Source organism: Stegostoma tigrinum, chromosome 1, assembly GCF_030684315.1.
Source record: "Stegostoma tigrinum isolate sSteTig4 chromosome 1, sSteTig4.hap1, whole genome shotgun sequence".
Classification (NCBI taxonomy): domain Eukaryota; kingdom Metazoa; phylum Chordata; class Chondrichthyes; order Orectolobiformes; family Stegostomatidae; genus Stegostoma; species Stegostoma tigrinum.
Window position 1 is genome coordinate 81,042,217 of NC_081354.1, and position 26,176 is coordinate 81,068,392.

General features: G+C 41.7%; 1 protein-coding gene across 1 annotated transcript; it reads right to left on the reverse strand.

Annotated features, from left to right (window-relative positions):
• Positions 1-25,225, reverse strand: LOC125456414 (stanniocalcin-like). Its single transcript, XM_048539489.2, has 4 exons — positions 24,951-25,225; positions 23,907-24,049; positions 7,060-7,271; positions 1-4,253 (listed from the first exon to the last, which is right to left on the reverse strand). Exons 1-4 carry the CDS (start codon positions 25,099-25,101, stop codon positions 3,953-3,955), a joined length of 807 nt encoding a protein of 268 aa, XP_048395446.1. The 5' UTR covers positions 25,102-25,225; the 3' UTR covers positions 1-3,952.
• Between the last annotated feature and the right edge of the window lie 951 nt (positions 25,226-26,176).

Sequence of the window (26,176 nt, forward strand, 5' to 3'; positions counted from 1 at the left end):
TGTAAGTTATTAGAAGAACTGTGGTCAAACACCCTAGAGAGTCCATTAAATAGCATGTGCAGAGAAGACAGATGGATTTCTCAAGAACCTGTCAGTCAAATTGTTAGTGATATTGTGGGTCACCAAATCTCGTTAAAATGTTACATTCCTCTTAAACCATATCAAGTCTTCACTTCCAAGATTTAGCCTCTGAATCTCCTCAAAAAACATGTTCGTTCTTTAGTAGTTCAATCTCTTCTCTCAAGATTACATTTGCCAAATTCCTGAAATTCCTCACAAGTACCTAATTATTTACATTATTTTTAATATTTTTAAACAAACAGCTAGGTTCACAGAGATAATGGGAACTGCAGATGCTGGAGAATCCGAGATAACAAAGTGTGAAGCTAGATGAGCACAGCAGACCAAGCATCCTGATGCTGCTTGGCCTGCTGTGTTCATCGAGCTTCACAATTTGTTAGCTAGGTTCACAGAGCTGGCCATGAATTTCCCTAATCTCCCAGAGCCAGATTTCTTATACTTCTGTTCTAGCTGTGCTGACTGACTGTGTGCATTGTACCCTATGAGAACCAGCAACAAATCACTGACACAATTCTAACGCTCTGGCTGCTTAGAACAAAATTCACTTATCTATGGACCATTGTTTGCATCAACTCCCTGGAGCCAATAAACAGTAGTCACCTTCTTTGATTCTGTCATTGACAAAACTGCTTGCTATTTATGAGCCTTTGAATTCATTTTAATGAGCCCTTAAAACAACAGCATCCTCGCTCTGCTCCTAGGCAAAAAATTAATGCTGCAATGAACGTTACAATCTTCCCATGTACTAGTTTCCACAACACACATGGAGACAAAAAAACAAGATTTTATTAGTTGTAACACTCTGCAATCATCAGTGAGCACTCTCATTCTGATGTTATGATAGAGGGAGGGTCATTGAGAAAGCAGCTAAGATTATTGACCTTACAGTATCAACTTGAAGATTCTGCACCACTGATAGTGATGACTGGCCACCAATTGCCACAATCATCATCTTGTGAGTTATGATTCCAGCCAGTGAAAAGCTTCTCTCACCTCCATTGACTTCAGTTTCACCTGGATCTTATGCTGCTACACATTCAAATGATGCCTTCATCTAAAGCAATCATTTAGCTCTGGAATTCAGTTTTTGTCTATATTTAAATGAATGCTGTAATGACGTGTAGATCAAAGCAGTCTTAATCTAAATAACTAACTTCAATAATGTAGAGAGTAGACTATTGAGATTATAATTGGTTGACTTTGTGAAAAGATCATACCTAGGCAATTTTCTACCTCGCTATATGTCATTTGTGTAGCTTTATTAGAACTGTTTAATTAGAGCCCTGGGAGTGTATGGAACACAGTTCTGCAATACTATATTAGAATTTTAATCCAGATTGGAGAATAATCAGAAGCTGAGCAGCAAAAATGGTAAATGAACCTCTAATGGAATCCCTTGTGCTTAAATACAGTAAAGCATAATGTCACATTTTATCACCAGAAACTGATCCAACACACTGCATTTAACTAGCAATACATTAAATTGAAATTATTTAGGTTCCAGCTTGGTTTACCTTCCGGATTATGTGGTTAAACTATTTCACAGAAGATGGGGCTTTTTAAAGTTTTAAAATAGTTAAAATGCAGAAGGGTCAAACACAATAGGTAAACAGGTTTAGCAGAGAAAGCAGATTTAAAAATGCTTGGATAAGCTGCTAAAAATTATGTTGGAATATTTTGCATACAAGGTCTGTTTTACTTTTAAACAAGAAACATTAAATAGCTGGCATAAGCATTGCAATCAAACACAAGCTAGCTTAACGTTTCCCATATTTAGCATGCTACCAGCATTTACAAATTAGAAAAAAAAACTGAGGAGTTTTGCAAACTTCAAGTTTGGGTAAATAGTGGTGCTCCTACTTTAAGATATTGTAACTTCTTGCAACCTCTTGGAGAAACACTTGTGTGCATCCAACAAAATAGATTCACTTGGTGGATAGCAATGAGCCCCCATCAATAAACACTTGGCATGCTCATTGACCTTCATCTCAAATTGGGGCATGCGAGACTGAAACATTTAATACCAGCTGGGTACTGAATGTTCCTGTCCCAGACAAATGTTAATTGGCATCAAGGATCAAGAGAGATGCCAAGTTACTTGGAATCCTACACATCTGATGGTTAATGGGAGCTTATAACAGCAGTAGCGCTTTGCTGAAAGATCTCAAATGGAAAAGGAACATAGAAAATATGCACAATTAAAAATACACTCATTTTGCCATTTGTCAAGAGACAATTATATTGGTTGATGAACTGATTCCAAGATGAATCGTTTGGCATATTACCACCAAGTACCAAAGTCAAACAAACAGATCAGCAGGATTATTGTTTGACCCATTTATGTGTCCTCAGTCAGGAAACTATAATTGGGTTATTCCAGAAAAAGACAAAATTTGAAAAAAGAAGACTTTCCGTTACTGATTATATAATGGCACCTGCAGAAATTGAATATTTGAGAACATTAAGATCACACTGCTCTCACTCTTATTCATAGCCCAATGGCGTTCCACCTCAGGCAGTTAGAAAATAGGATCATGGCTAATGCAAGTGGCCAAAAGTAGTAAAGTACTTGTAAAGGGAAATTAATGAAATAATTTTTTGGATGGAAAAAAGACAACTCAAGGCTTACAAGCAGGATTTCAAAAATCTGACACTCAACAATTCATATCAAAATAAATGTGTCCTTGTCTAGAAAATGAAGAACACAGCTGGCTAAAGGGGCCATATGATTTTGTTCACTAGTTGCACCTAGTTTCAATAATTTGCTGGAATTAATCATCATTTAACAGAAGCTCTCTTATTAGTGAATGTTACAGTAGTGCATGCCGAATCTAAAATATGTTTTAGCTATTGAGGGGACATTACATTTTATAAACAATTTAGCTAGAAGGCATACATTCTGCAATATTTGACCCAACTACATTAACACAAAAATCAATGAGCACTATAACTAGCTTCAACTAATGTTTACTACATTCAAGCAGCACACTGCATTCAAGCCACACCCTCCTTAGTTGGTTTGTTTACCACCTAGCCAGGAAGTAATGACTAGCAGAGGAAATATTTTAGAGCAAAATCATACAACACAGGTATATACAGAGAACAGGTTACAAAATGTGGAATAATACTAATCCTATCCGCAAGCTTACCAAAATACAGAATAAGGAAGATGATAAACTGAGTCCAAACATAGACACTAGGCCTTTTTTTCATACAACCTCCTTGTCAAGGTGAATAATAAGCAGTATCAAGTGATGAAATAAGACACCCAAAAAAGGGAGAAAATGAAACTATATTGCAACTGGAAACAGGGCTGTAACAAGGAAATAAAAACAAAAGCAATTAAATATGTTTAATAAAAAAGTACATGCACAAAAAAAATCAATCATTGTACAACTATTTACATCTTTTCCAGCTCTATACATATAGAAAATTAGTGATTTGCACAGAATAGTTAAAAGAACTAGATGTTTACAGATACAGCTTTTACAGGAAGAAAATCAATTTTACACTGTGATTGAGGCTTCATTTTTAAGTTTCTCAACCATTGCAAGGAAGATTGATATATTTCAGTAAATAATTAACCATCAAGTGTTACTTAACATCACAGGAATATTCTGATTATCCAGTTGTGAAATGGTCTTTAAAACACTATTATGCTCTACATGGTGTATTATTCTTTACGGTCTCCTTGCTAAAAGGCTGAAACTGTGTTTAGTACCAAAACTATCGTGTATAACAGCAATGATTAATGCCTGACTTGGGAAATAAGGTAACTAAAAGGTGCTGTAATAAACCAGCATTTTATCAATCAAGCTATGAGTAGCACCAAACTGTACATTTAGCATTAAATGCAGAAATCGATGCACAATTATGGAAATCTATGTACAGGTTTTTCAGTTTTCTGTTTCCAGTATTCATCTCTAGATGTAAGGTTGTCTAATCCAAGGCTTCTCCCTTTTCTACTGATCTTCTCAGGCTTCACAGTAGATCCTGGTGTTCGATTTTTACCAAGTAATGTTGCTTTCTCTATTATTCTACAGGAATCATCTTGAATCATTCTCCTTAAAATATCAAGGGTTGGACCAAGCCGAGTTTGTATACTTCTCCTTATGCTATTAGCAATATTAGTATCACAGTCAAATAGCACCTTTACAAATTTTAAGTACACCCTGTTTAAAAAAGACACAATTTTACATTAATATGTAATCTCCTTTTCTTTCAAGTCCTATCAAAATATTCAGTCTTTTTCAATAGATATGTAACAGCCACTATTTAATGAAGCTGACAGGGGACTTGACTGCCAACTGGAATGCACTGTGCTGTCTTTTTTTTGGGAAGACTTGCTGAATTAAGTGCCAATTAAACTGGCAACTGGTCAGTACCAAGTCTAACCCAAGATCATGGGCCCTACAGACAAAAGTCCTAGATATTTAAAGTTCCCAACCTTCTCATTGCTCAGAGTACTGGGAAGGTGATGGCAACTGTTTGCACTATACCCATCGGGCAGTCAGGACCACAGAGACTGTGGGCTGCAAGGGCAGGGAATGGCACCACTTCCCTTTGCCAGGTCCCTCAATGAGGATACAAGAGCCTTTGAATAAGGAATCCGTCACACCTGAGAAGTCCGGCAGGTTTATTTTTTGGATTTCACACACGAATGGATGAATATAAACTTAAAATTAGGGCAAATGCACAAAATGTTGGGGTCTCAATCAGTTTATCTCTGACTCAATTAAAATGTAACCCTCACAACAAACTCACCACACCCTAAGGGCAGGACATGCAGATTGCAGAGGTCGTGGTCCTAAAGCAGGAAGGGCATGAAATTAGGTCGGATGTTGGTGGGCTGAATCTTTGCCACCTTTTCACATTCATCAGAATCAAGTCCAAGTTGGGCAGTGGCATAGTTGACCTTGCATTCAGTTATAAATCAAGGTTCTTAAGTGGCCAACTGAGGACCACTGTCCACAAGCACGGAGCTGCAAGCAAGCCTGTTACCAAGGCCAGCTGACCGACTCAAGCTGGCAGCTTGGCACCTGGTGGGTACAGGGAAGGGGAGATTATCTCTGTGATCAAAATGTAATCAGTGCTTAAACAAGGGGCAGGGCAAACATAGGGGTTGCCAGGTGGGACCTTCTAACCTTGACTTCTTATTGGCTCCCTCCCCTGGTTTTTCCTCTCCCTGTGACCACTACTTGATAAATGCAATGCCCCTCCAAACTTCTTACCTCTGTTCTAGGTCCTTCATAATTTTGGGACTCCAGGGATCCCCTCCAGCAGCATCCTCCCTGGCGCTGCTGAGCGTAGGAGCTACAAGCCTCTTATCGGCCAACAGTCCCTGAGGTCTTTAGTTCGGGCAAATGTCCACTACTGACCTTGCCGGCGACCAGTTGGCACGTAATTCAGCAAGCCTTCCTTGGAAAAGGCAATGTATGTCTTATGCTGGTTGTTCAGTCCACTGATGGACTGCCTCCACAAGATTCACCCAGTAAGTCCAAAGATCTTCTTTTCCACTAGCACTGCCATTTCAAGTTAATGGCAAAACTATATCAGCAAATTCTCAACACAGGGATTCTTGGAACGGTGTCTTGATCAAAGCTCAGCTTACTCAGACAAGCCCAATGTTTTCAACAATGCATTCACGCACACAACATATCATACCAGATCTAAAGAATTGAAATTACAAGGCACTACACTACAAGGGATACAGGTTATGCTACAGAAATGCACAAATTGGTTGGCTCAAATATTGGTAATAAGGTATTGGATTTAGATTGGCTGCCATGTAGGACAACTAGAATATTTATATACAAACAGCAACTACAAAATTGCATGGCACTGAAAATTGCATTATGCAGTTTGTTCACTTAATGCTACTATATACCAATATACCAGTGGAGGGAACATAGAAGAAACAAAAAGGAATACACATTTCAACAGGATGTGGAGTTATGATTCTGAATGCTTCTTCTTGAATATCTTAGTGTTTCTTCCCACAACGTCATAACAACTAAGACAGTATTTCCAGGGAACTGAGGGTAGATTGTTTTTGAAAATAAAAATTAGTTATTTTCAAAGGATGAGTACGTGTGACTGGCTAGGCCAGCATTTTATTGTCCATCACAAATTTCCTGTGTGAACGTGGTGCCGAGTTCTTGAACCACTGTAGGTCATGCAGATATTTCCCAGCACTCAGGATTCTGACCCAGCACCAGCGAAGGAACAGCAGTATAGTTCTAAGTCTAGATGGTGTTATGATTTGAAGACTGGTTCATAATTTTAAAATGACAGGCATTTTCAGGAACAAAGTTAGAAACATACAAGGAGAGTAGAAATTGGAATGCTTCCACACTTGGCAGTTTGTGCTGCTCAACTGTGAATTTTAACTCAGGTTGTTATCTAAATTATAAATGGGCACGAAGCAAAGGGACTAACACAAATAGCACTTCACAGGTCAATGATGATTTCAATGAGGCATATGGCAGACTTGTAGGGCTGAATGAACTACTCATTCTAAGGGAAAAAACAGTTATAGATCACATCACAGAGCGGAGTGCTAGAGGAAGAAAAACAAATCAATTGTCAAATCTTCTCAATGAAAGCTTCTCTAGTCCAAACCTGAAATTTTAAGTTACATTATTCCCTTTTTCTACTCTTGCCAATGTTTTCAGATAGTACACCCTAATAGTGAAATGTTTCCTGCAAAATGCAAACTAAACTGATCAAAAACTAATGGTGACAAAGATATGGGAAAAATATCAACAATCAATTCTACCAAAATAAAACTCAAAAATGCAAGAGACTTTGTAAATACAAAATTAAAATTTAACTGCAAGAAAATCTAATGCAATATTACTCATCTAAGAAGTACAATTACATTCCTGTGTCCTGATGATGTTCAGAGTTTTTCTGCCTACTTAACAATGGTAGAGGAGAAGGTGAAAAACCAAGCCAGGCAACTCAATACATACCCACCTATTTGATAACATATTGTGTACATCAATCATTTCCGCAAAAGCATCAGCATTATCATTCGCTACAGCACAGATGTCATTCTTCTGGTAACAAGTCTCTTGCAATTCAGAAAGGATCTGCTGTATTGCAAGACATCTTCGAATACTGCAGCTGAATCTGGATTTAATTCCAACTGCATTACACTTAAGGAAATCTTTGATAAATTGCTTTCCCTGGAAGGAGACATAAAAAGAGTGAGAACAAGTGCACCAAATTATACAACAAAATAAATCATTGCACCTTCTACCGTTTGAATGACTATTACTAAACCACAAGTAGACATTCCTGTCAGGTTGTGTTGTTTTCCAACACAATTCACCCAAAACTGGCTAAACTTGCACAAGAGAAGAATTGAGATCAAATTTCTACAGTCTTGACACTGTCCACAAAATAGCCTTCATTCCAGATTTAATCAATCATCAGTGCAGACTTGGATTTTCTTTAAGCTGCTTTGGTGCAAAGATATTCGGGCATGTCACACCTTGCTGGAGTAGCGTATTGGAACCCAAGCTCTGATAGTCCTGGAGTCATTACAGTATTTAAAAAGTACAAAGTACATAAAGCCCCCAATGTACCCCTGATAGATCCAGGTTAACGAAAAACATGGACCAGCAAGTACAATTTATTATGAAAGAATAGATTCTATCTACGTGTACACAACTATGATCTGTTGCAATATAATGCTACGAGTTAAAATTCTAATCTGTTTCTAAAAAGCTAATACACAACAAAAATAGATGACATTTCCTCGAAGTGGAAGGAAAAAAATCCGGGAAGCAGTTAATGGACTCGGTCCACAGGATTCATTGAGATATTCCTGTTGTTTGCATGGATTTTCTATTCTTTAATCTCCAGGTTCATTTTATTTCTTCACAGGAGGGAAATGTGATTGGTACATTAACTGCAAAGTCTCTTAGTAGCTAGTTCAATAAACACAGCTTACTGGCAAGGGAAAATAAACTGGCTTTCTTCAGGCTTTAGGTACTTTTAGAGCAGACAGTGTGAGAGAGACAGAGTGAAAGAGAGTGTGAGAACGTTGGGGGTTGGGGGGAGAAAGGAGGAAAGGTAAGTATATTTTGATTCATAGTGTGGAAAAATTAAAGTTTAATGAAAAAGAACAGAATGACAAAGTAATCCTGAATCCTTAGTGTCAATTTCAGCCTTGGATCAACATACCTTTCTAAACGCTAATCACTTTCTCAAATAGGGGCAGGAAAGAATTTGAAAGACACCCAAAATGTTCCTCTCACTTCATTCCTCTGACAGCATTTCTATAGGCTGCAATGGATTTAAAGATAGGAAACGTAGCATCTGCTTGAAGGTTATCCCAGTGCTGTCTACCACGTTTCAATAGAATTTATTGTGCAGAGTCTTATGTTAGTATTTCCAGCTCCGTTCTACTCTGAAATAAGTCTCCTTTCACACAAACAACCTGGGGGATTACACACCTACACAATTCCCAGTAACTAGCAGCTCAACAAAAAGCTTAGAACGGTTGCAGCATAGAGGGAGGTAATTCAGCCCAATTGGTCGTGCCAGTTCCCAGCAAAAGCAACTTGTCTAGACACAGTACCTTACCATATTTAAGCTGAAAAATAGACAGATGCAAAGCACAGTATGCTGGAAATACTTAGCATGTCTGGCAGTACCTGTGGAGAAAGAACCAGTTCAGGCTTCAGATCTGTTTCAGAACAATTTATACAGAACCTTCACTATAATGGAACTGTTCCAAATGTCACAGAAGATATTAGAACAGATGACTGAAAGCTTGGTCACAGCATTGGTTTCTAAACAGAGTCTTAAAGTGGCGAGGGGAGGTTTAAAAATTTTAGAAATAACATTTTTCTTTTGTGCCTAGAACACTGAAGGCATAGACAATAGGTGCTGGAGTAGGCCATTCGGCCCTTCGAGCCAGCACCACCATTCATTATGATCATGGCTGATCATCCACAAGCAGTATCCTATTCCTGCTTTATCCCCATAACCCTTGATTCCACTATCTTTAAGAGCTCTATCCATCTCTTTCTTGAAACTATCCAGAGTCTTGGCCTCCACTGCCTTCTGGGGCAGAGCATTCCATATGTCCACCACTCTCTGGGTGAAGAGTTGCTCCTCGACTCTGTTCTAAATGGCCTACCTCTTATTTTTAAAACTGTGTCCTCTGGTTCTGGACTCCCCCATCAACAGAAACATACGTCCTGCCTCCACATTGTCCTATCCCTTAATAATCTTATACACCTCAATCAGATCCCCTCTCATCCTTCTAAACTCAAGTGTATACAAGCCCAGTCGCACCAATCTTTCAACATATGATAGTCCCGCCATTCCAGGAATTGACCTCGTGAACCTACGCTGCACTCCCTCAATAGCCAGAACGTCCTTCCTCAAATTTGGAGACCAAAACTGCACACAATACTCCAGGTGCGGTCTCACCAGGGCCCTGTACAGCTGCAGAAGGACCTCTTTGCTCCTATACTCAATTTCTCTTGTTATGAAGGCCAGCATGCTATTAGCTTTCTTCACTGCCTGCTGTACCTGCATGCTTGCTTTCATTGACTGATGTACAAGAACACCCAGATCTCGTTGTGCTTCCCCTTTACCTAACTTGACTCCATTGAGATAGTAATCTGCCTTCCTGTTCTTGCCAAAGTGGATAGCCACACATTTATCCACATTAAACTGCATCTGCCAAGCATCCATCCACTCACTTAGCCTGTCCAAGTCACCCTGTATTCTCACAACATCCTCCTCACATTTCACATTGACACCCAGCTTTGTGTCATCAGCAAATTTGCTAATATTACTTTTAATGCCTTCGCCTATATCATTAATGTATATTGTAAATACCGATAATTGCCACTGATAATTGAATGATCAAAATCAGAGGAAGGAGTGGGTGGCAAATTAGGAGTTAAGATTTGACAAAATTAGACTTTGAAAGTTTATGTGTTGCTGAACTGGGACAAGGAGTACTAAAGCAAGGAGGCAATAATCGACCTTGCGTAAGATACTTGTAAGAGTTCAGCTGCAGTGCTATTTACAATTTCGGATGCCACATTATAGGAGAGGTGCAAATGCAATGGAAACAATGTAGAAGCGAATTACCCAAATGGTTCCAGGAATGAGGAACTTAGAAAGTTAATGAGAAAGTTATGAGTAAAAATTGAATAAGTTGGAACTGTTCTCCACGAAGAGAAAAGAGATGGGAGGAGATTTTTTTTAAACAGGTTTACAAAATCATGAGCAGACTGGATGCAGTAGATGAGGAAAAGCTTTTCCCAATCATAAAAGCAATACAATTGAAAGGCCGTAGATTTATAGCGATGTGCAAAGGAAGCAAAGGTGATGTAAGAAAAGTAACTCTTCATGCAGCGAATAGTTAGGGTCTGGAACAGACTGCCTTAAAGTGTGATGGAGGCAGGTTTAACTGAGGGATTTAAGATTTAAGATTCAGGGCATTCGATGATTATTCAGATAGAGATAATGTGCAAGTTTACAAAGAAAATATAGAAGATTGCCACTCAGTAATGCTTGCTTAAGTAGACAGAGCAGGCTGCATGGTCTCTTGCGGTGCTGTGACACGTAACCCCAGAGTTGCTCTTCAGTGACCCCTGAACAGTTGAGAGAGCTATCGAACAACTTGTGATAAATCTCTCGCTGTCACGGGGCAGAATTGAACGTTGCTATCTATCTAGTTTTGGAAGTTTTCTGTAAATGATACACTCACACCAATTCCAACAATATATTGTAACCCAATTAGCTGACAATGCAGAGATAGATTGGAAAGCAAGCTTGAGGAGGACGCAAAGGCCTGGATTTTCATCAAGGCAGGCAATAGGAGATGGAAAAATTCCTGACTTTTACGACTGTCTCAGCAGAAAGTTACAAAGATGTGATCTTCATCGTTGGGAGGCAAGTTGTGGTTGAGCAAGATGGGCCAGGAAAGAGGTAGCACGCAGCCAGGAGGGTGCCTAGATGTTAGTGTGTTAATTAACAGGCCTACCTCAGCACTGTGGGACTTCATCCCAACTAAAATAAAACAGGCAAGGGGCTTGAGGCTTCACTCTTTGAATCCCCACAATCTCCAAACCCCGCCTACCACCCAACACCCCTGATGGGCCACATGAAGTCATGCATCCTCACACATCCTCCATAGCCAGGCTATGCCCCTCAACTCATTGTCACTCATTCCTGTCAAGTCAACCCCCACTACTCACTAATGCCTCTTCATACCAATACCACTTCCAGTCTCATTCACCTACTACACGGAAGCAGCGTATCCTGGACTGTCAACTGGATGTGCAAAATAATGGTAAAACAATTTATTCATTAGTTTTGATTTTCTTAAAGAAAGAGGTATTTTTCTATTCAGGAATGTACAACCTTGTCAGATAAGGGGGTCACACCATATCTTTTCTCAGAAGGAACCAATGAACAAATTTCTGAAATATTAGGCACAACATTAAAAATTAAAGTAGAGGCATGAAGAAAACAAAAAGAATTTTGCAGAACGAAGAGGTCAACACAATATAATCATTTTTTTAAAAGCAAAACCAACAAAACTTTACTTTTACTTTATTTACTTTTTCACTGGAGGAGGAGAAACTGTGATAGAACCACAGACACAGTGACATGTCTTGTTCATCAAGGAATGAGGGGAGGACCAAAACGGAGCTAAAGAGTTGAGTTTAACTAACATCAAATTTGCTTTTGCCACTGGTGGCATACATAGAGCTGGCCTCAGCAAACTTCATAAAAGAATGCGGAACCAAGGAAGACTTTCCTTTCAGCTTGGGATCTCCACTTCTCCCATTCTGGCGTGTGAATAGGTTTTGGGAGGGAGGAGAAAAGAAATTCTATGTGCGGGTTTATTCAGTTCACCTTTCTTTACCATCTTGACTAATGTCCTTCCGGGAGCTGATGCAGAAGGCAGAGAACTTCATTGTCCTATCTGAGAACATGGAAGCTCTTTTTCCCCATGGAAACATGGAACCTCTGCTCGTTGTCTCTTCAGTTACCAACACAGTAGGAAACAAATGGCTTGTGACTGGAGAGCAACTTCCTGCTTATCTGCATTTTGAACCATGAGTTGTCAAGCAGGACTGTGGCTCCCAATTTACATTCTGGACTAGACAAATTTTGCTACAACCCAATTAAAAAGTCTAATATTCAGACTGTTTCAAAGTATAGATAGCAGAAACTGTAAGCAGAGGCAGTTCAAAGAAAGTTGACTCAGTTTCTTGCTTAAAGAGATTGTCTTACGAATAAAGCATGTGCAGGTTTGACCTGATTTCATTGGCATTTAGAAGTGCGAGAGGTTATCAACCTTAAATATCAAATAAAAACTGTGCAATTCACAAAATAGATTAAAAAGCCAGAACCGTGAATCTTGTAATGGCCTCTTTGAAGCTCAGGAGTTTTAATAGGTTAATAGCTTTCAGGTCTCTCAGGTAAAAACGCAAAATGAGACTTGGTTGATAACCCAAAAATCCATAAAATTGCAGTTGAGTAGGACATGCCTTTTTCCACAAGTGAACAAGCCAGTTTGGGAATGCTGGATACAGGCACGTGACCTAAGCCAACCCAAAATCTTAAAAGGCAGTCCTGAAAAATCAGAATCTCCTTGATTAGAGGAGGAAATCACAGAATCTGGACCTGTCTGTTATTTTTAACAGAGTTCTCAACTCACGCAAGATCCAGGTCAAAGAGTCTGCAAGTGGATATGGTTAAGTGAGTGGACAAAATGTGGTAGATGCAATATATAATGTGGGAATGTGTGAATTTTTCTACTTTAATGGGAAAAATTAAAAAAACATAATATTATTTAAATGGAGAGGCACTACAGAAAACTGTGGTGAGAGAGAATCTGAGGTGCTCTTCGACTCAAAAATGTTAGTGTACAGCTGCAGCAAATCATTGAGAAGGCAAAAGTAATGTTGCCTTTTATTGCAAGGGGAAGTCAAAAGTAGGGCAATGTTCTAATGACGCTATATTGGTGAGACTACACCTTAGGCACTGTGTATAATTTTAATCTCTTTATTAAATAAAGCATACACTTACATTAGAAACAATTCATAGCAAGTTGAGTCGGTATCTCGCTTAAAGAGATTATTTTACAAATAAAGCTTGAGCAGGTTTGATCTAATTTCATTGGCATTTAGAAGCGCAAGAAGTTATCTTATTGAACCAAACAAAATTCAGAGACACCTTGAAAAATTGGATGCTGACAGTATGTTTCCCCTTGTGGAGAACTTAGAGTTAGAGGTACAAGTTAAAAGGGAGACCCTATTGTTTGAAAGGCAGAATTGAGAAGGAACCTCTTCTCTCAGACAGTCATTAGAACTTTGGAATTTCCTATTGCAGGCAGCAGTAGATTGAGATGTCAAAGATATTCAAGGCTGAGTGAGACAGATTTTTAATCTACAAGGGAGTCCAAGGTTGAGGTGTGTGGGAAAAATTGAAGGCAGGAAAATGGAATTAAAGTTCCAGAACAATTATTATCTTTCTGAATGGTGGAACAGATTTAAAGGGGCAACCAGCTCTTTCTAGTATCTTAGGCCCCCATACTAGGAAGTTCAATTATTTAAATAAATTAAAAATAGATCTATTGAACTATACTTTGGACAACTTAGATGGAGAGAAGCTCTTGTTGTTAGGTCCTCACATTTTACAAAGCTTTGCACAATGCAATGAACCACACATTTAATTATCAAAAGAGCTGGAATCTTTAAATAAGATTTAATTCAAGATGTGGATAAAACTTTTGTTTATGTTAACAGCTGTCAAAAGTTTAATATTAAAGCATTGACTGTGGTGGCACTGTGTCAAATGTTACAGCTGGATCTACTCATTCCTGTAGAAGCACAGATAAATGCACACAAACAAGCTTCAAGAGGGAGTTTATGGGTAAAGTTTATGTAGCACAGTGATTTACAGGAGATACAGAGATGTAATAATGCTAAGAGGGCAAGCCAGAGGAAGATCATAAAAAAATTACAAGACAGTGGGAAACTTCAGTTTTTCAGCTTTTGGAGAAGCATTGAGGAAACAAATTCCACAAGTAGAATTCTTTTGCATTGATAACAGAAGAGAAACAAAAAGTCCTACTATTGAACTCCTTTACGTACAAGAAATTGACAAGATCTGAAGTGCTATATATTACTTGCTTAAACTGTATAAAGTATAACAATCTGTTGACATGATCCTGGATTAAAATACAAACTGACAGTCAGAAAAAAAGACTAGATCTGTCTAACCTCTCCCAGATAGTGATGAAGTCCCAAGACACAAAATCAGGTCCAATTCAAGTTCTGACAAAAGGCCAGAATACTTCTATTTTTATTTTGAACATTTTTGCAGGATTTTGCCACTGTGTCAAAATTAAAACCATTTTACACATAATACATGATTTTCTTTCTTCAAGTAAAGGAGGGTTTGAAACTAATCCACAGGAAAGGTGAAACAAATGAAAGCCTTCTTTGCCTTGAAACGCTAAACTTTCCTGCAGTCGAAGGAAAAATAGTACAATGGCAATTACAGTGAGCTATGCCCTTCAAAGCTCCAATGGGAAAATCCACCATATGGTGCCAGGCTAAGCCACAGAGAATGTGAAATTTAATTTCCTAGTCCATGAAGAAAATATGCCAAGGCTTCTTAATTACACCTTCTGAAGACCAAAAACTGGTTTTGGGATGGAACAAGAATAAGGTTGCTGCAAAACGCAGTTTTCAAACTGCCCAATCACACATTGTTTGATTCAGGTTAACCAGTATTTGTACATTCATGAGAGAATTTGAAGTGTTTCTGACAAATAAGAGATTATATTTACACACTCCATCATTAGTTTATTATGCTTCACCTGGTAAAATTGTGCTTAAAATTATGGTTTCTGGAAAAGCACTCATTACATTTATTATAAACTTTAAAAGATAGAATTGCAGTATTAGAGTTCATTTTTTAATTTTGGACACAGAATTCATTAAACAGTCTCTGCATGATTGATACTTAAGAACATCAACCATAAAACAGAAACATTCCTATTGATGAGAAGGTTGACTATATCTTGTGTATTTGAAATTAGTTCAGTCATTTAAACCAATGTTGTCGTGCTGCTCTATATTCCTCCTGCACTATTACCTTTGCTGTGCCTCATGGATCCATTCATAGCTCCTTTCCATTCTCATATATATAGCTCCTAAGTGATTTTATCCAGAAGTGTTAGCTTTCAAACGTATGCTGCTGAATCCCAATATTTACCTCACCACAATTTCCCTCAACCCTTGCGTTACAATTAAATTATGAAACTACTTATTCAATATCCAATTTCAGGGTGAGCAGAATTTTCCTCTAATTAAATACGCCAAAGACTGAAACCATTAGCTTTGATCCCTGCTCCAAATTCTATCCCCAAGCTGTAAGCTCTACCCACGTACCTGGAAATGGTCTGAAATCAAGCCAGTCTGTGCTGTATTTGAATGTGGGATGAGCATTTAACCACACATTCACACCATTGCCTACTTTGACCTCTGCAACATTATCTCATCCTATCTCAACTTATCCACTGCTGAAACCCTTAATTGTGTCTTTCTTGCCTCCAGATTTGCTATTCCAACGCATTCCTAACTGGCCTCTCACATTCTCCCTCCAGAAACTTGAATTCATCAAAAAATTCTGCTATGAACTACCTGTCTACAAGTTTTGTTGAAACATAGAAAACAGGAGCGGGAGAAGACCGTTTAGCCCTTGGAGTCCATTCCACCATTCAATGCGATCATGGCTGCTCATCCAACTCAGTACTTTGTTGCCACTTTCTGCCCACACACTTTGATCCCATTAGCCCAACAGTTATACTTCACTCCTCTGGAAACAGCCAATGTTTTGATTTCCCCGTCACACCTATGTTTGGTAACCGACACTGGCTTCTAGTCAAGCAACATTCGAATGTTAAAATTCTCCTGTTTGCTCCAAAATCTCTCCAAGTCCTCACTGTTCTCTTCTATAATCTTCCCCATCCTCATAACCCTCTAAGAAGTCTTTTTCTGGCTCCTTCCATCGGTGAAAATTCCTTCACCATAACCTCTCGAACTCTACCCTACATCTCTTTCTATCTTGCCACCTTTAAGACCCCTACTCAAAACCACTCTTTTTCTGAGTTTTTGGTCATCTAAACTAATACTTAATTAGGTATCTCAGTGTCATTTTGTTTCCAAATGGTCTTGCAAAGCACTTTGGGTGTGTTAATACATTAAAGCCCCTAATGTTACTGTTGCTTCATAAATTAATTGAAAGGAACATTCCTCTGAAACACCCAAATCAAAGCAGATGGGAATAACTTAGTGCCTCATAACTAGTGAAATTTATGAAAATATGAGAGGAGACCTTACTGAAACATAATTTCTCAGAAGATTTGACAGGACAGATGCAGAAAGTTTGTTTTCCCCTTTTCGGGCCAGAGGGCACAATCTCATAGAAATGGGCTTGTCAGTTAAAACAGAGATGATGAGGAAATTGTTGAATGTGGTTAATCTATGGTAAAGAATTCCACAGAAGACTGTAGAGTCATAGAGTTATAGAGCCATAGATCACGGGAAAAGACCCTTCAGTCCAACTTGACCAAGCCAACACAGGTTTCCTAAACTGAACTGATCACTTTTGCCTGCATTTGGCCCATATCACTTTAAACTTTTTCTATCCACATACTTGTCCAAATATCTTTTAACTGTTGTAATTGTACTCAACTCCACCACTTCCTCTGGCAGCTCATTCCAGTTTGCGTCATTAGTGTATTTGTGGCGCAGATAGATTTCTAAACAGTAAGGAAATCCAGGGTTATAGGTATGAGGCAAGAAAAGTGCAGTCTAGTATGATCATTTCAGTCATGTTGAGGTTAAAGATAATGGAAAGAATTTCAGCAAGTGTTTTAAGGGAAAAAGAGCGACTAGGGAGAGAATACAGCCCCTTAAAGATCAATGAGTGAAAACACAGGAGATGAAAGATACACTATATTTCACTTCAGTATTTACCATGGAGAAAGACATGGAAGCTGGAGAACTCGGGGAAATAAAGACTATTGTCTTGAAAAACAGTCCACATTACAGAAGATGATGTGCCGGAGATCTTAAAAAGCTTAAAACTAGATAAAGTTCCAGAGCCCTACTACCTGCCATGAGATTTCCCCTCAGCCATCCTGACAGCAGTCGACATACCACCCCATGCGGATGTGAAGAATGCCCTAGACATGATTTACACCGCCACAAACACGCCAGAGACAAAATTCCCCAAGTCCCTGTTCATTGTGGCCAGCAATTCAATTAAGCCAACCTCAAGAGGGTGATGCCAAAATACCACCAACACATCTCCTGCTCCACCAGGAGGCTGACCATTCTGGATCGCTGCCCCACAACCATTAAAGATGCTTACCACTCCATTCCCTGCCCACACTTCGGAAAATCAGATCACAATGTGGTGTTCCTCCACCCAGCTGGCAAGCAGAACTGAAACTGGAGGATGTTCCACAAAAGGAAGTACAGTGCTGGTCCCAGGCTGTGGAAGACAGTCTCTGGAACAGCTTGGAATCAGTGGACTGGACCATGTTCAAGGGTACAGCGGAAAACCTGGTTGAGCATGCAACCATCATCATGGGCTTCATTAACAAAACTTGTGGAGGACTGTGTACCAAAGAAGTCAATTTGAATGTTCCCCAACTGTAAACCTTCGATGAAGCAGGAAATCCACTCCTTACTAAAGGCCAGACGCATAGCATTCAAGTTGAATGACACAGTCCAATACAGACATAATCTGCGCAAAGCCATCACGGAGGCCAAGAGGCAGAATCAGACCAAGTTAGAGGCCCAGACATACCAACCTGACTCCCACTGTCTATGGCAAGGCCTAAAAAGACAGTACAGGATACAAAATGAAGCAGAGTAAGTTAGCAGACAAAAACACATCCCTGCTTGACACACTCAATGCTTCTTATGCTCGGTTTGAGCAGAATTCCAGCGGTGTGGCAATGCCTTCCCCGACAGCCCCAGATACATCACTTCCCTCGGTCAGATACATCACTTCCCTCGGTCACTGATGCAGACATCAGATCGATTTTCCTGGGAGTCAACCCAAAGAAAAGTGACAGGCCTGGACGGCTTCCCCAGTCGAGCACTCAGATCCTGTACATACCAACTTACAGAGGTATTCACCGGCATCTTCAATCTCTCCCTCCAACAGGTCTCCACCTGCTTCAAGAACACGATCATCCCTGTACCTAAGAAAGCACATGCAATGTGCCTTAATGACTACTGTCCAGTGGTTGTGATCTCAATAATCATGAAGTGCTTTGAGAGGCTGGTCATGGCCCACATCAACTCCCATCTCCCAGCCTGCCTTGAACCCCTACAATTTGCCTACCAATGTAACAGGTCCACAACAGATGCCATATCCCTAGTCTTACACTCATTCCTGCAACATGTGGACAACACGGACACCTACGTCGCACTCCTGCTCATTGAGGGTGGAGTTGTAGTCAACAACATTATTCCCTCCAACTGATCTCAAAACTGTGAGACCTTGGTCTCGGTGCTGCCCTCTGCAACTGGATCCTCTGCAGTCTGTGAGTCAGAAAGCTATCAGTGAGGATAGGTAACTGTACCTCCTCCACAATAACACCCAATACTGGAGGCCCTCAAGGATGTGTCCTCAGCCTCCTACTGTACTCCCTGTACACCCACGACTGTGTTGCCAAATTCCTAACTAACACCATCTACAAGTTTGCTGACAACACCACTGTAGTAGGACGGATATCAAACAGTGAGGTTTCAAACTAGACAATGGAGATAGAGGACTTGGTGACGTCTTCCAATGTGATCAACACCTCCCTCAACACTGGCAAAACTGAAAAACTGATCGCTGACTTCAGAAAGAAAGGAAGAGAACACGCTCCTATCTACAACAACGGAACTGAGGTTGAGAAGGCGGAGAACATAGTGTTCCTCAGAGTGACAATAACCAACCTGCCCTGGACTTCCTACATAGATGCAATGGTCAAGAAGGCATAGCATGCCTCTTCTTCTTCAGGCAGCTCAGTAAATTTGGCATGTCCGTAAGAACCCTCACCAACTTCTACCGATGCACAATTGAAAGCATACTGTCTGGGCGCATAACGGCCTGGTATGGCAACTGCTCTGCCCAGGATCATAAGAGATACAAAAGGTGGCATGCACAGCCCAAACCATCACATAGGCCAACCCCTTCCATCCATGGACTCCATTTACATGGCTCGCTGCCACAGAAAGGCTGCCAACATCAAAGACCCATTGCCCCCCAGTCATGCTCTCCTACAACCTCTTCCATCAAGCTGAAGGTGCAGAAACCTGAACACACACAGGAGCAGGTTTAGGAACAGCTTCTTCCCACCAACAGACTGATGAATGGACTCTCTAGCCTCAAGTACTGCTGATCTCGCTAATATTGATCTCATCCAATGCATGCCCTGTGCAATCTACCTAGGACGCTTCTGTCTAAGTCTTTTTGATCTGTACATCCTTGCTTACTATTATCTGCCTGTACTGTGCACAAAGTTTCTCCACTGTACAATCAATTAAGTGTATCCTAGGACATGGTGGGAAGAGAGGGAAGAAATTGCAGACTCCCAACAAAGATATTTGTGTCATTAACAACCACGGGTAAGATGCTGGAGAATTGAGGGTGGCTAATGTTGTGGCTTTATTTAAGAAAGGCTGCAAAGAGAAAACTGGGAACAAAAGACCAGCGAGTCTGACATCAGTATTGGGTAAGTTATTGGAGGGAATTTTGACAGACAGGATTTACATGCATTTGGAGAGGCACAGATTGATTAGGGATAGTTGACATGACTTTGTGCATGGAAATTCATGTCTCACAAACTTGGTTGTCTTTTTTGAGAGGGTGACCAAGAAAATAGATGAGGACAGAGTGGTAGACATTGTCTATATGGACTTTAGTAAGGCCTTTGATAAGGTTTCATACAAGAGACTGATTAGTAAAGTTAGATCACAAGGGATTCAGGGAGATCTTGCCAAATGGATACAAAATTAGCTGATGGCAGGCAAAGGTGGTGGAGGAGGAGGGTTGATTTTCCACACTGGAGGCCTGTGTGACCAGTGGTGTTTTGCAGGGATCAAAGCTGGGTCCATTATTAGATAATAAAGTGTGAAGCTGGATGAACACAGCAGGCCAAGCAGCATCTCAGGAGCACAAAAGCTGACGTTTCGGGCCTGGACCCTTCATCAGAGAGGGGGATGGGGTGAGGGTTCTGGAATAAATAGGGAGAGAGGTGGAGGCAGACCGAAGATGGAGAGAAAAGAAGATAGGTGGAGAGGGGATAGGTCAGTCCGGGAAGACGGACAGGTCAAGGGGATGGGATGAGGTTAGTAGGTAGCAAATGGAGGTGCGGCTTGGGGTGGGAGGAAGGGATGGGTGAGAGGAAGAACAGGTTAGGGAGGCAGAGAGAGGCTGGGCTGGTTTTAGGATGCAGTGGGGGGAGGGGGCAACCTGGGCTGGTTTTGGGATGCGGTGGGGAAAGGGGAGATTTTGAAGCTGGTGAAGTCCATATTGATACCATTGGGCTGCAGGGTTCCCAAGCGGAATAGGAGTTGCTGTTCCTGCAACCTTCGGGTGGCATCATTGTGGCACTGCAGGAGGCCCATGATGGATTGTCATCTAAAGAATGGGAGGGGGAGTGGAAATGGTTCACGACTGGGAGGTTCCGTTGTTTATTGCAAACCGAACGGAGGTGTTATGCAAAGCAGTCCCCAAGCCTCCGCTTGGTTTCCCCAATGTAGAGGAAGCCACACCGGATACAATGGATACAATACACCACATTGGCAGATGTGCAGGTGAACCTCTGCTTAATATGGAAAATCATCTTGGGGCCTGGGATGGGGGTGAGGGAGGAGGTGTGGGGGCAAGTGTAGCACTTCCTGTGGTTGCAGGAGAAGGTGCCGGGTGTGGTGGGGTTGGAGGGCAGTGTGGAGCAAACAAGGGAGTCATTGAGAGAGTGGTCTCTCCGGAAGGCAGACAAGGGTGGGGATGGAAAAATGTCTTGGGTGGTGGTGTCGGATTGTAGATGGCGGAAGTGTCAGAGGATGATGCGTTGTATCTGGAGGTTGGTGGGGTGGTGTGTGAGAACGAGGAGAATCCTCTTGGGGCGGTTTTGGCGGGGGCGGGGTGTGAGGGATGTGTTGCGGGAAACGCGGGAGACGCGGTCAAGGGCGTTCTCGACCACTGTGGGGGGAAAGTTGCGGTCCTTGAAGAACTTGGACATCTGGGATGTGCGGGAGTGGAATGCCTCATCCTGGGAGCAGATGCGGCGGAGGCGGAGGAATTGGGAATAGGGGATGGAATTTTTGCAGGAGGGTGGGTGGGAGGTGGTGTATTCGAGGTAGCTGTGGGACTCAGTGGGCTTGAAATAGAGATCAGTTACAAGCTGGTTGCCTGAGATGGAGACTGAGAGGTCTAAGAAGGTGAGGGATGTGTTGGAGATGGCCCAGGTGAACTCGAGGTTGGGGTGGAAGGTGTTGCTGAAATGGATGAACTGTTCGAGCTCCTCTGGGGAGTAAGAGGTAGCGCCGATACAGTCATCAATGTAACGGAGAAAGAGGTGGGGTTTGGGGCCTGTGTAGGTGCGGAAGAGGGACTGTTCCACGTAACCTACAAAGAGGCAGGCATAGCGGGGGCCCATGTGGGTGCCCATGGCCACCCCCTTTGTCTGTAGGAAGTGGGAGGAATCAAAAGAGCTCCGCACTGCCCTCCAACCCTACCACACTCGGCACCTTCCCCTGCAACCGCAGGAAGTGCTACACTTGCCCCCACACCTCCTCCCTCACCCTATCCCAGGCCCCAAGATGACTTTCAATATTAAGCAGAGGTTCACCTGCACATCTGCCAATGTGGTATACTGTATCCATTGTACCCGGTTTGGCTTCCTCTACTTTGGGGAAACCAAGCGGAGGCTTGGGGACCGCTTTGCAGAACTCCTCCGCTCGGTTCGCAATAAACAACTGCACCTCCCAGTCGCAAACCATTTCCACTCCCCCTCCCATTCTTTAGATGACATGTCCATCGTGGGCCTCCTGCAGTGCCACAATGATGCCACCCGAAGGCTGCAGGAACAGCAACTCATATTCCGCTTGGGAACCCTGCAGCCCAATGGTATCAATGTGGACTTCACCAGTTTCAAAATCTCCCCTTCCCCCACCACATCCCAAAACCAGCCCAGTTCGTCCCCTCCCCCAACTGCATCCCAAAACCAGCCCAGCCTCTCTCTGCCTCCCTAACCTGTTCTTCCTCTCACCCATCCCTTCCTCCCACCCCAAGCCGCACCTCAATTTCCTACCTACTAACCTCATCCCACCTCCTTGACCTGTCCGTCTTCCCTAGACTGACCTCTCTCCTCTCCACCTTCGGTCCGCCTCCCCCTCTCTCCCTATTTATTCCAGAACTCTCACCCCATCCCCCTCTCTGAAGAAGGGTCTAGGCCCGAAATGTCAGCTTTTGTGCTCCTGAGATGCTGCTTGGCCTGCTGTGTTCATCCAGCTTCACACTTTATTATCTTGGATTCCCCAGCATCTGCAGTTCCCATTATCTCTGGGTCCATTATTGTTTGTCATTTATAGAAACAATTTGGGTGTGAATATAGGAAGCATGGTTAGTAAGTTTTTGGGTGACACTAATATTGGTGGTATAGTAGATAGTGAGGAAAGCTAAGATTACAAAGGGATCTTTATCAATTGGGCCAAAGGACTGAGGAGTGGGAACCTATGTTTAATTCAGATAAATATGCATTGTTGCATTTTGGACGGATGAACAAGGGCAATTGGAACATTTGCCTTCATTGCTCAGACCATTGAGTTTAGGAGGTGGGAGTACTTTTGGAGTATTGCATACAGTTCTCATCACCCTGCTGTAAGAAGGATATTATTAAATTGGAGACGGTGAAGAAAAGGTTTGCAAGGATGTGACCATGATGAGACGGCTTGATTTATAAGGACAGGCTGGGACTTCTTTCACTGAAGAGGAGGTGGCTGAGAAGTGAACTTACAGATGTTTATAAAATTATGAGGGGCACAGACAACGTGAATAGAAAAGAGGTCTTTTCCCTAGGGTTGGGGAATTCAAAACTAGAGGGCAGAATTTTCAGGAGAGAGGAGAAAGATTTGAAAGGGGCCTGAGGGGCAACTTCTTCCAAAAAGAGAATGGAATGAATGTGGAATGAACTGCCAGAGGAAGTGGTAGATGCAAACACTATTACAACATTTGGGAGTCATTTGGATTAGTGTATGAATAGGAAAAGTTTGGAAGGATACAGGCCAGGTGCAGGCAAATGGGACTAATTTCATTTGAGAAACTTGGTCGGTGTGGATGAGTTGGACTGAAGGGGCCGTTCCCATGCCATATGATTCTCATTTACGGCAGAGCAGACTTTATGGGCAGAATGGCCTACTTCTGCTCCTGTCCCGAATATTAGAAATAAATACAATAAGAAATTTTAAGAGTAGGTGACTAGCAGCATGATTACAAACAAAAACAGAAATTGTTGGAAAGGCTCAGCAGGTTGGCAGTATCTGTCCAGAGAAATCAGAGGCAAGAAAGGGTCACTTGACCAGGAGTAAACTTTGATTTCTCTCCACAATTGCTGCCAGACCTGCTGACCCTTTCCAGTAATATGTTTTTGTTTCAGACTTACAACACTTGCTGTTCGTGAGGTTTTTATTTAGCATGATTACAAACATTTGCACAATTTTAAGACTTGAGCATTAAAAATAACTAGCCATTACCTGTGTGTTAAAGCTTCCTGCATTCTGGAGAAGGAGGCTACAGATCTTGTACGGATTATCCAGATCACAGGTGCTGTTTTCCAAACATTCAAAAACAGCACATCCCACCTCTGGCGCATTCTTCAAACAATTATTGATTTCAACTGTTGGAAACAGAAAGTACCATGCAATGGTGTCTTAATTATTTCACTACAGTATACTTGAGCAGCAAAAAAATAGCGTGAGAGCTATTCTCCATGGTGTCATGTCAGAAAGGCGCAGCACTCAGATTAGCATTAGCATGCAGAAAAAGCTCAATTTATACGAAGACTTGAACTGCAGAGATGTTACTGCTATCTTAGCTTTTGATTTCCCAACGTACAAACATTCAAATTTACATCGTCCGTAATACGGTAGAAGTGGAGAAATAAATACACGAGCTATAGAGAATTACAAAACGTAAGCTTTAGTTATGCATACCTAGACTGTCATTTTGTTGATTCACATTAATAGGAAGTATTTAGACTTTTGCACCGAAACATTAGAAAGGCGTGTACAGAAAGCTGTAAAGATCGGAAATTCATATAATGTGTTGCTACAAATGAGTGATACTGAGCAGTTCAGTTCAACCTCAGATCAGATAACACCCATCATGCAGGTTCCAGGAATGAGATTGCCGCACCATTGTATGCAACAAGTCTGTGTTCACACATTTCATTTGGAAAAAATGGAATTTAGAACACAGTTAATTTAAGTTCAGTGGGCGCTCGGTAATTAGTGCATTGGCCGCATGATGCCAAAAGCTACAGAGTAAAATGAAGGGCGGAAAGAGGTGGGAAGGAGAGAAAGCGGGGGGCGAAGAGACAGGGCCAACAAGTTAAACACGGGTTTCCCAAACCCCCAGGAGGATTAACGCGAAAAAAAAGTGAGAGAGCAGATTATCTGACCCACCTTCCAGTCCTCTCTTCCCTCCTCAGCCAGTCCTCCAATCTCCTCAGTTTTCTCCCGGCTCCCGAATCCACAAACCCGTCCAACCACCCTCCTGTAGTGCCTCCGGGTGCTTACCTGCACGCAGCGCTTCGCCTCGCACCTTCTCCGGTGCAGCGCCGCCGCCGCTGGACTGCCAAGCCCCGGGCAGCTCATTCACATCAGCACGCTGCTCTACAGCGCCCAGCAACCGGGCAAGGAAAAGCAACAGCGACAGATAACCCTCCATCTCCAGCGCCAAGCGAGGAACCTCACGACGCCTTGAAGCGACAGCAGGTTAAGATTAGGAATCCGAAAATAAATCACGTGAGAAAAGGTGGGAGGGGGATTTAAAATCGTGCGAGGAAGAGACAGCGGTCACCACTTCCCAGAAGAACTGCCAAGTCTCAGACTGGCAAGGTGAGGTATTTTATAATCTTTAAAGTGTCATCAAGAGGGGCAAAAAAAATCCACAGTTGCACTTGCTCCCTAGCAATTGTACAGGTTTGGTTGAAAGTGATCCCTGAGAGGGACGCGGGCTTGCGAATGCCTTTTCAGGAATATTCTGCTGCTTAATCGTTGTGAAATACAGGACTGCCCCAAATGCCATCAGCAAAACATGAAACAGCAGTACTCCTCTCCAGAGAGTAGATGTGATGTACTACCCCAATAAACAAGAGACATGAACAAATCCAATTAACATCTCTATCGACTCCACACTCCAGTCCTCGCTCAAATACTTTGAGGCGGAACAGCTATGCGGTGTGTGTGTGTTTTTACCCCATTCTGCCCGCTGCATTTCATTGAGTTTTTAACTTCACCGCGTGTCTAACAAGCCGGTCTGGACATAGAGCCATGCAGCACAGAATCCCACACCCAATTACTTTAGCGACACGCTTTCCTTGGAACTGTAGAACTGAAGGCCTTAAGTGAGAGTTTGGGGTTAAATCCCGAGATCTGCGGCAATTTTTGTTTTTTTTTTACGTAAATCACATTCTGTGAAGCGCTTCGGAACGTTTCGCCCTTCCCATTTATAAAATTGTCGCTATCTCTCCCCGTGAACGTAAACCTAATATTGGACAGTCAAAAAGACAAGCTCAGCAATCTATTGATGTTAAGTTAACAAATACCAAACCTCAACCTTGAAATAGTGTATTCAAAAACAAGAGTGTCAGCGCAGATCAGTGACCAAGATACAGTCTGCTTGGATTTTTTTTTAAATAGAATGCGTTTGGGTATATCATACTGTCGGATGGGTTGAGGTGCTTTAAAATTGGTTCCTATTTTTTTTCTTTTTAAATCCCATTCCTCATTAATGAGTTTTG

Coding starts and splice junctions, on each gene's coding strand:
- LOC125456414 (XM_048539489.2), bottom strand. CDS start 25,101: ATGGAGGGTTATCTGTCGCTGTTGCTTTTCCTTGCCCGGTTGCTGGGC. Junction 24,050..24,950: donor AGGCGAAGCGCTGCGTGCAG/GTAAGCACCCGG, acceptor TGTTTCCAACAG/TTGAAATCAATAATTGTTTG. Junction 4,254..7,059: donor CACAATATGTTATCAAATAG/GTGGGTATGTAT, acceptor TTTTTTAAACAG/GGTGTACTTAAAATTTGTAA.